Below are 15740 nucleotides of genomic sequence, written 5' to 3'. Positions count from 1 at the left end.
TGGTCCCCTAATACTGTATCTGAAGTCTCTTTCCCGAAATTCAGCCTTGGTGCAGAATTACAGCCACTAGAGCCAGTACCACAATGAGCTTTCCTTAGTATGTGCCATTTCTGTGTCTGATGCTATTGAGGAGGAGAGAGGGGTGTGTGTGGCCTTGACCAACTGCCACTTTGCTTGTTTGAAAGCCATGATGTCTCTCTCTCATGGGTGGGCCAAATTCTCCAGGCGGGCAAAGCAGAGAAAGGGGAGGTAACCTTCCTCCTTATGACGTCATAAGGAGGAGATTCCAGATTGGCCCATCTGAGCTTTCATTTTCTCAAAGGCAGAGCAGGATACCCAGGGCTTGGTTTACATCTATCGCCATTTCTAGCCACTGGGGGACCATAGACAGGCTGGGGGAATGCATATTAATGTTAAAAAACTTCATAAAGTGACATTTTCATGCCATGGGACCTTTAAGCACTTTTTAGAAAAGTGCTGCATGAATAAAGCTTGGTTAGGTTGCATAAAAGCAAATACCATTATTATATATAAAAAAAATAATAATTAGAGTCCATTCAATCCATATCCATTCTAATTCAAGAGCAAAAATGTGCATTTCATGAAATAACGGGTAACACGTTTTTTTACAAGTCCATCATTGTCTAATCATTTCCTTGGATATTAAAAAACTTTATAATTTGGTGTTAATTATAGGGAAAATAACTACTTAACCCATTTAATTAATTATTCATTAATTATGGGAAACTTTATTCTCCATATATGTTGAATTGTATGCTTACTTCCAGACAAATAACATTTTTTTAAAAAATTTAAATTTTTTTTAAATAATCTGTAACAAGAAACATTTTAGAAATGTTTAGTAAATGAGGGATGTAAAATAAAGCATTACCAAATAATCTTGACTCAAGGTACACTTGCTTAGCTTTTTCCAGAGCTTTCAACCACATCTCACGGCCTTCATCAAGATGGTTCAGTTGTTTGAAGTTTTGCTGTTCTTGTAGTTGCAATATTTCTTCTTAATTAAGCAACGATAACATTACATCTAATAATCATTGTTATAATAGCAGCTAAACTAGACACATTTTTGGGGAAAGATTAATTCACTCCTAGTTAATTTACGAATGTACTGATTCAGCGGGCAGTTGGTCAGTAATGGATAAGTCTGACCTCTTTCAACAGTTGTTGCCCCAGTTTACACCCCTGTAAGAGGTTGTCATTTCTTTGTTAAAAAACTGGTTGCGCATAATTAGCATGGATGTAGTTTTAATTTCACCTGGTTCAGCTTTTCCCCTCTGGTAGGCACCACATAACACTGTTCACCAAAACGACCAGCCAAAGGAACAGTTTATTGACAGACTGTCACCATTATGAACACTTAAACCAGTCCATTTTGTCAGGACCAATCCCTGTGCAAAGCCTGTAACACCAAGCATCCACCTTTCAAGTAAATTATATATTTTAAAGTGTTAAACACATCATTTAAACATGTAAATAGCTGTCAAAGATACACTATACTGCCATATCCTACCTCAGAAATATTACCAACCTTAAAAATTCTTTATTTATCCCATTTGCACTTTTGCATTATTGTGTTTGCAATTCTCATAGAGCTATTTGTTTACATGTGCGTATTTCTTGTATGTGTATTATGTATTCTATATATATACACTAGCCTACTTGGACACTTTAAAGCTGATTCTGTATCAGATAAAGCTAGTGCACGAGTACACCTGGAATCCACTTTTCTTAATCAATTCCAGATAAATCGATGCGATCGATTTTGCGGCCGGGTATTATAGTTCCTGCGCAGCCTTTCCTCCTTCCTTTTTGCTGAATGTGTCAGCCATGGCCCCGATTGTGAGTAGTAAAATGATCAAATAAACGGCATACTGACGATGTATTTTAACTTGTTTTTTGCACTCGCAGAAGTGTATGTAACCGGTGTTACAGGAGCCACGGATGTTTTAGCCTCTTTTTTTCTAGCGTTGTTTACTGTGTAAAGTTAGGCTAAAGCCACGTTGGGCTAACGCTAACGATAGCTAGCAGTGAAACATGGCTAGTAGCGTGTATGGATTATACAAAATTCAGAGGTCTCTATTTTAAAGTTGTGTCGTGTACAGCCTTGGAAACACGATGGCGAATCACATGTGCTATTTTTGCGTCCTCTAGCTGTTTTATAGTTACATATGCTATGGTGGTTGTTTGCGTTTGTTTGAGTAACATTCTCCATTTCTGTGCTAGAAAAAGCAGGTGGTCAGGAAACAGGGTGGGAAGAGGAAGAAGCAGATCCTAAAGTTCACCCTGGACTGCACTCACCCTGTGGAGGATGGCATCATGGATGCTGCCAACTTTGTAAGTAGACCAGTTTAGACACAAGAGACATCTTATCTGTTAAACAGCAGCAGCCGTCAGACACTGAGTGTCAACCACTGCGGTCATATCAGGGGGATCAATCCCAAGTCATTGGATTTGATGGTTACAGTTCAGTTTGGAATAAAGTACACTATTATCCACTGATGGAAACTAAAAAAAATACGTCAACCATAACGTGTCACCTGTCAGTACTTGAAAGAGACTCTTTTGTAACTGTACATCAAACCATTTGTTACAGAAATTTCGAATTATTTCTGTTACTTTCGGGGTTATGTGTTACTAACACTTGCTGGATGTGACTTTCTGTGTCCAATGCACTTAACAGGAGCAGTTCCTGCAGGAGCGCATCAAGGTGAACGGCAAAGCTGGAAGCCTTGGCGGAGGTGTGGTGTCCATTGAAAGGAGCAAGAGTAAAATTGCTGTGAACTCTGAAGTTCCCTTCTCAAAGAGGTACAAAACCCAATTCAGCTGTAGCAGCTGTTGTAACATCCGGCGACTGAATTTTTTTTTTTGTGTTTTTGCATGTGGACATGTCTTAATGTATGTGGGATTCTGCTCAGCACGGTCGCTCTAAGATGCTATGTGACAAAAACAGACGGTTGTATAATTTAAAGTGATGTTTGTACACGTCTCCTAAAGCAGCTAAGTAATTATCTTTGTTAAAGAGAATGACAAATTTAGTGAATTTAATATTGCTGATGTTTCAACAACAAATGATTACAAAAAATAAAATTAATAAATAAAACTGTGTAGACACCAAACAAATATAGCTTTATTTATTATCATCTCTACTATCATATTCTAGTAATGCTCCACCCGAAATGTCCTCTGTAGGGCTGGATATCATTCAGAATACCTTAACCTCGATACCCGTCCCTGAACATTATGGTACAAATCTTCAGTTTTATTTTTCAGCTCCTTGGCATTGTTACTCAAAGCAGTTTCATAACATAAAAATGTTTTTTATACGTTACCACCACTTAAAGTTGTCTATTAGCATATCAATAAATACAAATGTATTGCCATCTACCATAGAGCCTCCACTGCAGAAAAAGGCAGCAAATCTTTAACAATAAAGTTGGTGACTGCCCTGTGGCACTCATCTTGCTTTTCCTTAAACGTGTTTCCTCTTTCTGCCAGTGTGAAAGGATTGACACGTACTGGCGTTGTCCTCACACCAGGGTGGACAGGGGCAGACGCTAATGGAAAGAGAAAAAAAAAAAAGATAGCTGAGCTGTTTAGCCACTCAACCCAATGGATAAGCACAAGTTTAAAAAGCTTAACCTATGTTAGTTCAAGGTGATCAGTTACTATCAATCTTTTCTTCTTTTGAGTTCGCTAGCTGTCTATAGCCATGAGCTAAGTCACCGCACCTATTACGGTGTCGTTAACTTAAGTAAACAACTATGTTCAAATTGTCTAAATTTGTACGTTTCTCTTACGGTTAGGCTACCTGCTAAAGTTGCACTCATCATAGCGCCGTCTTAGGTAATCTGGGATGGTGGAGGTTTTGAAGGAGGCTCTGTACCGGTAGGCTGCGGTCCGTTCTTCTTTCGGTTGAACGCTGAGCAACTTTCTGCTCTTCAATTTATTCCATGCACGTTCAAGAGTTTTATCAAATTTGTCTTGGCAACAATGTCCTTTTTTTGCATATATTTCATCTCGCGCGCTATGTGCATCGAGCCTGATAGAATGGAGCCACACTTTTAATCTCTTCTTAGACATTTTTTTTTTTTTTACACCTAATGCGACGCACACTGTAGTCAAGTCTCTCAAAAAAGGAGACGGCATGAATTTCCGTCAACTCTCGTGACATTGAACCACAGAAATAGATTGGACTTGACATGAGATAGTGCTGTGCTGTAATCACTCCACATTGGACACTAAAGTAGTGCAAAAGATTTAAAATGAAAGATCGTGGCTATTCTCCAACCATGTATTTTTTTCTTATGTATATGTAGCTACATACTTCTGAGACATTATGCCTGGCCCTAACAAAAACAAACTACTGTGAAACTAAATATATAAAAATAAACTTTTTCAGAAAAACTGAAACTATAAAACTAGCAAACACAATCTGAAAACGAACTAAAATAAAAATCCAAGAGTCAAAACTAAATTGAAACTATTATAACCTTGGATAGGACCGACCTTTTTATTTTTGAGTAACCTTCTCATCGCACACTCCGCAGCCATTTTAATTCCAGAGCTCGCCTCCCTACGTGCACGTGTTCCACCAAAACAAGTTCCTTCCCGAGGCTATTTTGCAGCGGCACCGTACCTGCGTCCGGCGCTTAGCGCTGCCCAATGAGTGTGATTTGGTTTAAAGAAATTCCAATAAACCAGAGCACGTTTTTTTTTTTTCTCCCATCCCGGGATGCTGTGTGGACTAGCCAGACCCTCCTCCGCAGCGCTGTGGAGGAAGGTCTGGCAAAGCGAGACTACAGCATTGACGGAGTCAAATGTGGTTCTGACTGAGGATTTGAAGGTGTTTAAACGCATTAGGGTCCATTTGAGGTAAGGACTTTGATGTACGCACATCACAGTACTGACCCAGGGTGAAGACTACCACAGTATGTCAGTGTTGTATTTTCATTCTAAAAATAGAGACGTAAATAAGACGACGTTAATAAGTGGAAAGTACTGTGTCTCAAAGGTTCCTGTAACATTTTACTTTTAGCCAATGGAAATGGGAGATTTAAAGCCACTTCAACCAAATCTTGAGATCTTTGCTGCACAGGCTTGTGCCACCAGCCCGATACAATGGAAGTGGAATTTAGTTTGCGGTGCTCTAAACATTGAAAAAATGTTTCGCCAGGAAGTACTCTACATTGAAGGAGCAGGAAAAAAAAATATATACAGGCCTTTTTCACAGCAGACATTTTGACAAGTAGAAAAGGCACAGGTGTTACTAATAACATGGACGATGGCTCTGTTGTAATCAAAGTGTCCCGGTAAGCTGTAACAGTGAGCCAGCATTAGAGGTGTGAATCTTCACTGATCTCCCGATTCGATTACGATTAGCAGTTCTTCGATTCGATATCTCGATGCGTCAAAAACATTTTTCTATTAAAGCCATATAGGATATTTGACTTGACAAACTTGCATTGTCAAGTGCAATGCCCATTCTGCAATAAGTAACTTTAGACTGGAATGAAGAAGTGTTTGGGTTCATTTCTTTAAGGTAGCTACCACGAAGGTGTACCTATTTTTTGATTAGTCATGTACCACCCTACTTTTAACCAGCAAATCTATTGTGCTGTATTGGAATAAACTGACCCCAGACAACTCTTTAACAAAAAAGGTATTGTTTACTGAACGATAACTTAAATGTACAAATAATATTTAGCCGTTAGATTGAATAACAAAAAAAAAAAAACATAACACAAATCACACCCTTCAGATATGCTAACTGCAATATTTCTTCAAATGATATTACACACAACTACCCCTTTACCCATTTCTCTATCAGTTTCCACTTAAAACACTCCAGCTACACAAAATGATTCCTCCTTACAGCAGTTTCAATGTAAAACTTACTCAAACCCACTGTGTTACCACACACACACACACACACACACACACACACACACACACACACACGCCAAAAGGAGAAAAAAAAAGTGGTGGGCCTGATGGTAGCTTGTGTGGACGTGCAGGGCGTTATCTTCAGTGAAGCAAACGCACAGAAATCCAACTTACAGTTAGCTGTTAGTCCAAGAAACACAGCTCAAACACGAACACGAAAACGAAAACCAGTCACCAGCTACGGCAAAGTCCTCTTCAGCAGGGAAACACGCTGTCATCCTCTCCGGTCCAAAATCAGCATCCTCCAAATCAGCAACTCTCCGCCCTTAGTTCCAACTTTAGCTAGTCCGTTAGCTCCAACTTTAGCCAGGCACACTAGCACAACGTTTGTTCTAAACCACTGCTGTTAGACAGGAAAAGTGCCGTAGTGTAGCTACACCTCTTCAGCTTCGTTATTCCACTTAGATCTTCTCCAAGCTAACTATTCTAGTGTCTCTCAATGTTTCTCAGTGTTTTCTTTCCTCTTCTCGATTTGTGATTCTCTCAGCTCTCGTGTGTGTGTGTGTGTGTGTGTGTGTGTGTGTAACGAGCTATTCTCTACAATGATGTTAATCTTAAGAAAAGATAAACTAATACTGAGAATTAGGTAATGTGTTACTTTTATTATAGCGTATAATGTGTGAGAGAGAAACGGGTTAGGTTACTGAGACTGTTATTTTTCATTTGAATGTTCATGCCGTGGCCGGAAAATTAACAAGCGACGTCATTGCGTTATAATCGATTATGGTGGGCCACTGCATCGATGCAGCATCGTCCATGTCCGCATCCCGTTGCATTGATTATTTGATTAATTTCAACACCTCTAGCCAGCATGCACAATACCAATACCCTGAAACCAAAAGCAGCTAAATTACTTGTATTTACGGATGGATATTTATGGACTTTTTTTTTTTTTTTTTTTTTTTTTTTTATTGGGAAAGATGTTGCACAGCAACCACAAACAAAATCCATGTTTACTTTAGGTATATACTGTGTATATGGGCATATACCACTAAGCTTAAGTGGGAAAAACAGGACGACAGACGCCAAAATGTGCATGAATGAATTGTAAAAAAAAAAAAGTGTGTGTGTATATATATATATATATATATATATATATATATATATATATATATATATATATATATATATATATATATATATATATACATACATACATACATACATACATACATACATACATACATACATACATACATACATACATACATACAATGCTGCATGAAGACTTCAAACTCTCTGTCTGAGCCCGGAACACGACCACCAGAGGGGGACTCTGCCACTTTTATTCTTAAATGGAGCACTTGATATATGACTGGAAGAAGTCACTGGGAGATGTTGCTATTAGTATATCCAGTATAATTATTTGTAACCTCCTACGTATGATATATCTGCCGTTTATCCTTTTATTCAAATATGCATTGAATGCATTTCTGCAAGTGACACACAGCCCTTCCTTAATCTGCGTATACTTGAATTTGATTTGAAGTCATTTGGAAACTGCTTGCATTATTTCAAATGACCTTTATGTGATCTCACACATCACATCACACATCTTCGTCCGCTTATCCGGTATCGGGTCGCGGGGGTAGCAGCTCCAGCAGGGGACCCCAAACTTCCCTTTCCCGAGCCACATTAACCAGCTCCGACTGGGGGATCCCGAGGCGTTCCCAGGCCAGGTTGGAGATATAATCCCTCCACCTAGTCCTGGGTCTTCCCCGAGGCCTCCTCCCAGCTGGACGTGCCTGGAACACCTCCCTAGGGAGGCGCCCAGGGGGCATCCTTACCAGATGCCCGAACCACCTCAACTGGCTCCTTTCGACGTGAAGGAGCAGCGGCTCTACTCCGAGCTCCTCACGGATGACTGAGCTTCTCACCCTATCTCTAAGGGAGACACCAGCCACCCTCCTGAGGAAACCCATTTTGGCCGCTTGTACCCTGGATCTCGTTCTTTCGGTCATGACCCAGCCTTCATGACCATAGGTGAGGGTAGGAACGAAAACTGACCGGTAGATTGAGAGCTTTGCCTTCTGGCTCAGCTCTCTTTTCGTCACAACAGTGCGATAAATTGAATGTAATACCACACCCGCTGCGCCGATTCTCCGACCAGTCTCCCGCTCCATTGTCTCCTCACTCGCGAACAAGACTCCAAGGTACTTGAACTCCTTCACTTGGGGTAAGGACTCATTCCCTACCTGGAGAAGGCACTCCATCGGTTTCCTGCTGAGAACCATGGCCTCCGATTTAGAGGTGCTGATCCTCATCCCAGCTGCTTCACACTCGGCTGCGTCACAGGTCGATGATGCCATCAGGACCACATGTGATCTCGGGCCAGTTAATCCGAAATACAATTACAAAGTTACTAGTTGTGTTTGACATTAGTTAGTTCACCCATTTCTTTGTCCAAGCACATAACAGGCTGCAGACCTGCAAACTCTGTGGTGCAGATTCAAAGTGATTAGGAATATAAATATGACCCACCTGTACTTTTGACTAATACTTCTGTGATGGTATCCCCTTCCTCCTCATCTCTTGCAGGTACTTGAAGTATCTTACCAAGAAGTATCTGAAGAAGAACAACCTCAGAGACTGGCTGCGGGTTGTGGCCAACACCAAGGAGAGCTATGAGCTGCGCTACTTCCAGATCAACCAGGACGAGGAGGAGGAGGAGGATGAAGATTAAACTTCACACCACTTAAAATAAAATTTCAAACTAGAAAAGAAAATCCGTTGTCTTTTTTTTTTATGTTTTTCTTTTCTCTCACACAGAGGCTTCTGTACATACCAGAGATGTGAACATAACACTGTATGCTGTGTTGTAATAATCATTATTTAGATGCACAATTAAAACAATCCTAATAAAATAGCCATTTTTAGAATATATATATATTTTTTTCTTCTTTGTTACCTTTATTTTTCTGGTACTTTAACCTGACTAGGGTTCTCCAATGAGAATCCGTTTCTTCTGCTTTGGTGCCTTGTGTACAGATATCTGAGCCACCAAAGTAATAACATTAACATAAAAGTAGATTTGTGCATTATGTTAATAGAGGACAAAGGTGAAACAAAACAATTATGCTGGTTATAATTACTAAAAAGGCTACAATTAAACACAATGGGAACATTTTAAAATGGAACTCCACTGCAGCATGTGCGTTCAGGACACTTCCGGCTCTTGGTTAGTGTATTTTGATACATTTAGGTGCAGTTGAAACTCGTGCTCTGTCTGGCGAGCTCTCTGTGGGGCATTCTCTGTTACAGCTGTGGTAACCTTGACAACAGTTAGCCCACTGGCAGCCAGGACTCCGCTCACAGCATGCATCAGGCTGTTAGTGTCTGGAAAAAAGTGAAAGTTTGAAAAATGAAACAGATTTTGACTATGGTTATTTCTACGTTAGATATTAGGCGCTAATTAAAACCGAAATTAGACCAAAACCAAAAAAAAGACATAACCCTGTTCCCTTCAGAAAAAAACAAACAAAAAAAAACAAGTGTGTTTGTTTCCTTTCTACAGCCTGGCTTCATATTTAGAGTAAAGGTTGTGCATGAACAGTGAAGCAGCAGAAGTTTCTGTCTCCATTCTCCGGACTGCCAAAAGGGAACGGGCAGGCGACAGGCGCGGGACTGGATCCGCCTATTAGCGGCGCATGCACGGCGTTGCCTCGCGGTGTGTGTGTGTTTTTTTTTTTTTTTTTTTTTTTTGCACACTACTAGTTAGAGTGGTTACTAAGAGAGCATGACTAACTAGTTGTGGGTGAAATTATGGGATGCATCGTCATGGCAACAGACCAGACGTCACAATCTGGGCATGTGTGTTCCATTTTTGTCTTTCTTATTTTTCAGACTGGAAGACCTGGATAGAGATCAGTGGAAATTAATATGAATGTTTTTTTTTTTTAATTTAATTTTTTCTACTCGTGGAGAAAAATCCCCAGATTTACTGCAAAAAAAATAAATAAAATGTAAATTTTTTTTTTTTATTTTTTTTAAACTGAGCGAGGAATATAGCCTACATTTGTTTTTGGGTGAAGAAAGAGACTGGGCTGCGGCGTCTGGAGGGTTAACTTTCAGTATTCTCAGCCTAAAAGGGGTTTGGGGGCTATGAGATAAAGATGCCGGGGTCGCTGAGTAATGAAGACGAGGGACAAGACGACATGGATTTTGAAGACGATATGCCAGGTGAGGTGAAGGGGGGAGGCGGGGTGTCCTTCAGATTCTTTTTGCGCCGCTACGCCTTGAATGCGGGTAAAAGGGCTTGTCCTGCGTTCCTGAGACCAGAGAGGAGGAGGAGGAGGGGGGGGGGGTGGTGTGCAATAAGCACAGTCATGCTATTATTTCTTTGCACGACCTAGTGTCTTAAAAGTGGGATCGGGTTTTTGGATTTGCCACTGGCTGTCCTCACATCCCAGTCTGATTTTTGGGGGCATGATGAAAACCCTGCTGCACGGTTTCTGGAGGCTGTCTTTTTTTTTCTTCTTTCTTTTCTTTCACAGGATGCATGCGTGTACAAGTGAATGGTTTTCAGCTCCAAGTCCAAACACACAAGTTTGGTTCAGAGAAGCTGTTTAAAACCATGACAATTTATTCGGTGCTGTGATGTTTCTCAATGAATGTGTGCATATGCTTTTAAGTAGCCTAGAAATGGGCTACAGTGACAACATATCCGTGTTGGTTTTGTTATATGTGATGCATTGCTGTGCTGTTTCCACTTGTGATCAGGAGGCTGCTCCAACTTTAATGTTTTTTTTTCTAGCCCTGCATGGCCGCAGAGGTGTGAAAGCCACGTGTAGGCTACAGTAAACAGTGCTCATGGTGTGCCTTTACCTTTACCTTGACCCTGTGCACTTTTGATGATGACCATGGTCAGGTCATCAACATCCCTTTAGCTCTAGGTCGTACACTAACTGAAATTAACTCTAACCCACATTCTTGACACGCAGCTCAGCTTCAGTTCTCAGCCAAATGTGTGCAATATTTCTTGTGGCTGTAAAATGAATCTGTCAGCCACTATGGCAATGAACCAATTGTTGTAGGCTATACATTGACATTTCCTAATCCTTAAAGATGTTAAAAACTAATCAAGGCACAGGGGATGTTAAGATTCCCTAATAAATGACCTGTCCACAAGACGCTCGCCAAATTGTGGTCATTTTGTTTTCTTTGGGCTTATGGCCAGTGTCCATACACTCAACCATTCTTTGTCCTAATAGCTGTGCTGGTAAAACTGTTAAAGCACCTGATTAGTTTGGGAAATCCCAGTCAGTGTTGAGCTGACTAAAATTATGTTTTCTATAGTAGTAGTTTAAGATTTGGATTTTCTCGACAGCTGCATCTAGAGCTGTAAAGATGAATTGAATAATCGATTGGTTGTCAACTATTAAATCAATCGCCAACTATTTTGATAATGGTAAAATTCCATTCCAGCTTCTTAAATGTGAATATTTTCTAGTTTCTTTTCTCATATGACAGTAAACTGAATATCTTTGAGTTGTGGACAAAATAAGACATTTGAGGACGTCATCTTGGGCTTTGGGAAACACTGATGTACATTCTTCACCGTTTAAAAAAAAAATAACATTTAGACAAACCAACTAATCCGTTAATTGAGAAAATAATCAACAGACTAATCGACAATGAAAACAATAGTTAGTTGCAGCCCTAGAGGCATCATAATGTCTGCTTGGTTATGATAAACCAATGATGGGATTAGCTAAAGAGATGAACTGCCATGACTTTAACATGCAGTCAAACTTGTAACTATAGGGTGTCTGTCATGAGCAGCCAGAGAGCCAGCTTCATCAAAATGTACATCCCAGTCAAACCAAGTCCTAAAGGGCTATGGATCTGTTACCTGGTCCAGTGTGTCAGAGGCTGAGGTGATGAAGTGCATTCTACTGGGCATGAGTAATCTTTATGCCACGGGGTCAATTTGGCCAGTGCAGTCAATAGATTCTTTTCTTGCAGCTCGCTCTGAGGCATCGGCTGATTCGATGGGTTGATGTCAAGGGCAACACCTAAAACATGCTGCTTTGTCCTCTTCTTTCCTTTCACGTCACAATGTGGAACGTTTCATGGTTAAAACAATAGATTGAGTGAAAGTCAAAGTTGAGTGTAAAAAGCCAATGCAATGTTGTCTCCAGCCATTGGTCTGCCTCTAATTGCTGTTTAGTGATAATGTTACACACAACTACATTACAAAGGAGTTTTTGGTCTATATGAAGGTACTTTAGACAGTCCCATGTATAGGCTATCTCCTGAAAAGGTCCAAGGAACATTTAGAGACAAAACATTTAATGAATCATTTTCACCAACATGGTTTCCATGGTGCATTTCTTGCTCATTGTTCATGCTCGTTTTAAAGGTCTTGAGCCTCAAATGCTGGTGTATTTAGTACTGTATCACTGTCACAACAAAGGGGATATATTAATGGAAGTATATCATCTGCATATTATCATTTCTATCTATGACTAAAACATGATTTTCTATCAAATTGACAGGTTTGTAGGAATTGCCATTTTTCCTATAGGCTACACAATGTTTTTCATAAACCAGAATAATACCAACAGGCTTGCATTGGATAGTGTGCAGTACGGAGAGAGACAGAGTTAGAGAAGCGGGGAGACAGAGAGGGAGTGTTTGAGTGTTGAAGCATCATCTATGACTGCCAGTCGTAGCCTGAGGGAGAACACAAGCACTGCTGCATGTCCCTAATAACCCTGTAGTTGGTTAATCATGTATATGAGAGGTAAGGTGGAATTGGTTATGGCAGGTTAGTGAGGATGTGTGAATGGTAATCCAGTTTGAAAAATCAAAACATTTTCATGTGTCACCCGAAATTGATTTACGTCTGCCATGATATTTTTTTGTATTTTACGTTGTTGGCTATAAACATATCAAAGGAACTCTTTAGCATTGTCATCCCTTATGACGACCCACTATGTAGTGAAGGGTACATGTACTGACAATTAGACAATAATTTGTATTTATTATGTCTTAATGAAGATTTTTCTGTGGCTAAATGAAGATATCCGCACTATACAGACAGTATGGTGGTTCTCTGTAACAGTGGTAAATGTCTTTGCTGTCTTCTTTTTTGATCATATCAAAAAGTGTTGCAAATCCATTGTTATCCTGCTGATACAGGAAGCAGTGTTCAGACAGTTTACGACCTCCATCAACAGGCATCAAAGTGACAGACAGGGTCAGGAATCCAGGTCAAATTTTTCCCGACATCAAGATGCTTCCATGCAATTAAAACACAACGATGTAGAAGCACATCCTAGGGGGATTTCAGACCCCTAAAAGCTATGCTATCATAGCCTTTATTTGTTGTGGCACATAAAGTGTCCTAATTCCCTTTGTTTCACTCCGGGTGCTCACACTGTCACAGATTGTTCCATTATGTTTTCTGTTTTAATTGTTTTGTTCTTCCCTAAAATTGAAAGATTATCATGAGCTTTGGTGTGCCTACAAATGTTATCCCCAATTGGAAAGAGCTCTATTTTTGGATCCCTCACTGTGAAAGTTGACACCATTTTTTTTCCTGCTGCGCGTGCACAAAGCCTGTGCATGAAAGATGCGTTTTTTTAATGTGTATTTGCAGATGAGCGGTGCAGCATTCCAGTCTGTTTTATAGCTTCTTTATATTGCACACATTATGATCTTGTGCATATATTGTCTATGATAGATATACTTTTAAAGGTGCTATTTAGTCTTTATCCTTCCATCACTTTGATGAATACATTTTCTAATAATAGTCTGTGAGTGTCTTTGTCTGAAGGCGTTTGAGGCCTAAGCTATAAGCACTTGATCAATGAAGAGAGAAAAAGCGGTGGCTCCATTTTTCCTCCTCCTTAGCAAGCAATGCTGGGCAACATTAAGTGGGCATTTCCACACAGGGGCCAACAGAGAAAGGGCTAATATGCTTTCCAGTAAACTCTAGCTTCCTCACTTGGGAGTCGCTCATGAATCTCCCTTCTAATGGGTCAGTCCGGTGGCCAAGCCCTTGCAGGAAGGTCAGGACTGTGTCTGTGCCATCCGTCCACACTTTACAGAAGGCTCTTTTGCCAAGTGGAGCTTTGTTCCTCTGTCTAACAGAACCTAGTGCCAGACCTCCCTGTGCCACATGACTGAGCGACCCCCCCTCCTTTCCAACACCCGGCACAGCCTGGTTCACTCACCAAGTAGAGAGATTATCATTCCCCTGATGGCCTTCCCTTTGGGGACTTCACAGGCCATTTACTGTCGGCAGGTTTCAGATTACATGGCAATGTACTGTAGGTGTTAAACACAGACATCTTTTGTTTTTCAATCAACTGCATTGCTGCCACACCTGCCTATACACGAGGTGCATTACTGAGAGATCATTTGTATATTTTTATTTGATTTCTAATGACAACTATCACAGCTTTGAGGCTGTATTCCAGGCACAAAGGGTGCTTTGAGCTAAATGCTAACATGCTCACAATGACAATGCTAAGATGCTGATGTTAAGCATCTGTTCACTATTTTAGTTTAGCATGCTAACATTTGCTAATCATTATTTGGTCTTAAACCCAAAGTGTTGGGCAAATTAAAAAAGATTACATGAATGTGTGCACCAAATTACATGGCAATCCATCCAACAGTTGTTGAGACATTTCACTCAAAACTACAAATGTCAACCTCATGCTGAAAAACAAAGAAATGTATGAGGATCACCAATCATTAGGATTTATCATCTGGGAACTATGATTTTTTGTAGTTTGTACAAAATGTTGTAGTGATTAATCCAGTATAGATGTTGACATGTTTTACAGAATAAGTGAAAAATTCATCCAGATGGTGGCGTTACAGGGAAAGTCCTTTAGGATTCATCCTCTGGGGACCATGAATGTCTCTACAAAATTTCATGGAAATCTGTCCGGGAGTTGTTGAGATATTTCAATCTGGACCAAAGTGGTGGACTGAGCGATCAACAAACCAACACCGCCATCCCTAGCATGCCACCAGCATGGCTGAAAAGGACTTAGTCTGCTCTGCTGCATATAATTGAACTTTTAAAACCTACATCAGTAACACTGCATCACCACTGTCAAGTTTGAGTGATTTATTGTACAGAAAACAGAGCAAGGGACACACAGTCCGGCATCATCTGGTGCATCTAATCAGTGATGTGTGGTCAACCTGTCACTCATTGAGACAAGAGGTGCAGACTGTGTGTGCTTTCTGTAATCCAGAGCCTTCTACATCTGCATCTGAGCCATGTCATCATCTGTACATCTCAGTGAGATGCAAGGCTTGCATACATCATAGACTTACACACTGTGCACCTGAGACGTAAAAGAGCTCCCTGTTTGAGATACTGAATACATAAACTCAAGGCTTTATTTAAAAAGAGAGACATAAATGAGAGAGGAGCACATGGATCTGTGTGTGAGGCAGACAGATAGATAGATAGATAGATAGATAGATCAGTGATTAGTGGTTATCCTGCCTTAATCAGCTACTAATAATTAAATTTTATTGCTGTAAATGCTGTTTTAGATGCTTTTAAATCCATAACTTACTACTTGCATTTGTACATGTAAATGTATAGATTTTAAGATAATTACGACCATTTAAAAAATGTTGTCAGTCAGCAGCTTTACTTTAAAAATATCGGACACATGAAGCACAAGTAACCCCCAATTAGCTCTGAAGAAGGGATGATACACTTCATCTGGTGGTCAAAGAAAACACATTGAGCCTGACTAAAAAGCTTTGAAATCACTGGTGTGTATGTAATGTCTGTTTGT

The 15740-nt window shown here is 40.1% G+C and overlaps 2 protein-coding genes across 4 annotated transcripts in view; both read left to right on the top strand.

Annotated features, from left to right (window-relative positions):
• The first annotated feature begins 1733 nt into the window (after nucleotides 1-1733).
• On the top strand, nucleotides 1734-8690 carry rpl22 (ribosomal protein L22). The gene is made up of 4 exons (XM_031302093.1): nucleotides 1734-1860; nucleotides 2245-2355; nucleotides 2702-2826; nucleotides 8503-8690. Exons 1-4 carry the CDS (start codon nucleotides 1849-1851, stop codon nucleotides 8645-8647), a joined length of 393 nt encoding a protein of 130 aa, XP_031157953.1. The 5' UTR covers nucleotides 1734-1848; the 3' UTR covers nucleotides 8648-8690.
• Nucleotides 8691-9667: 977 nt separating this feature from the next.
• chd5 (chromodomain helicase DNA binding protein 5) overlaps nucleotides 9668-15740 on the top strand; it is a 53488-nt gene continuing 47415 nt past the window's right edge. For 2 of the 3 annotated variants that reach the window (XM_031302035.2, XM_036002149.1), the window contains exon 1: nucleotides 9668-10143. In XM_031302035.2, the coding sequence (XP_031157895.1) occupies nucleotides 10077-10143 (67 nt within the window). In that variant the 5' untranslated portion in view covers nucleotides 9668-10076. The remainder of the gene's footprint in view (nucleotides 10144-15740) is intronic. The other variant, XM_036002148.1, reaches the window with a different exon arrangement.

The sequence above is a fragment of the Sander lucioperca genome, chromosome 6, assembly GCF_008315115.2.
Source record: "Sander lucioperca isolate FBNREF2018 chromosome 6, SLUC_FBN_1.2, whole genome shotgun sequence".
Lineage (NCBI taxonomy): Eukaryota > Metazoa > Chordata > Actinopteri > Perciformes > Percidae > Sander > Sander lucioperca.
Note: the sequence above shows the minus strand (reverse complement) of the source record. Positions and strands in the feature narration are given on the sequence as shown.

Coding starts and splice junctions, on each gene's coding strand:
- rpl22 (XM_031302093.1), top strand. Junction 2,356..2,701: donor TCATGGATGCTGCCAACTTT/GTAAGTAGACCA, acceptor TGCACTTAACAG/GAGCAGTTCCTGCAGGAGCG. Junction 2,827..8,502: donor GAAGTTCCCTTCTCAAAGAG/GTACAAAACCCA, acceptor CATCTCTTGCAG/GTACTTGAAGTATCTTACCA.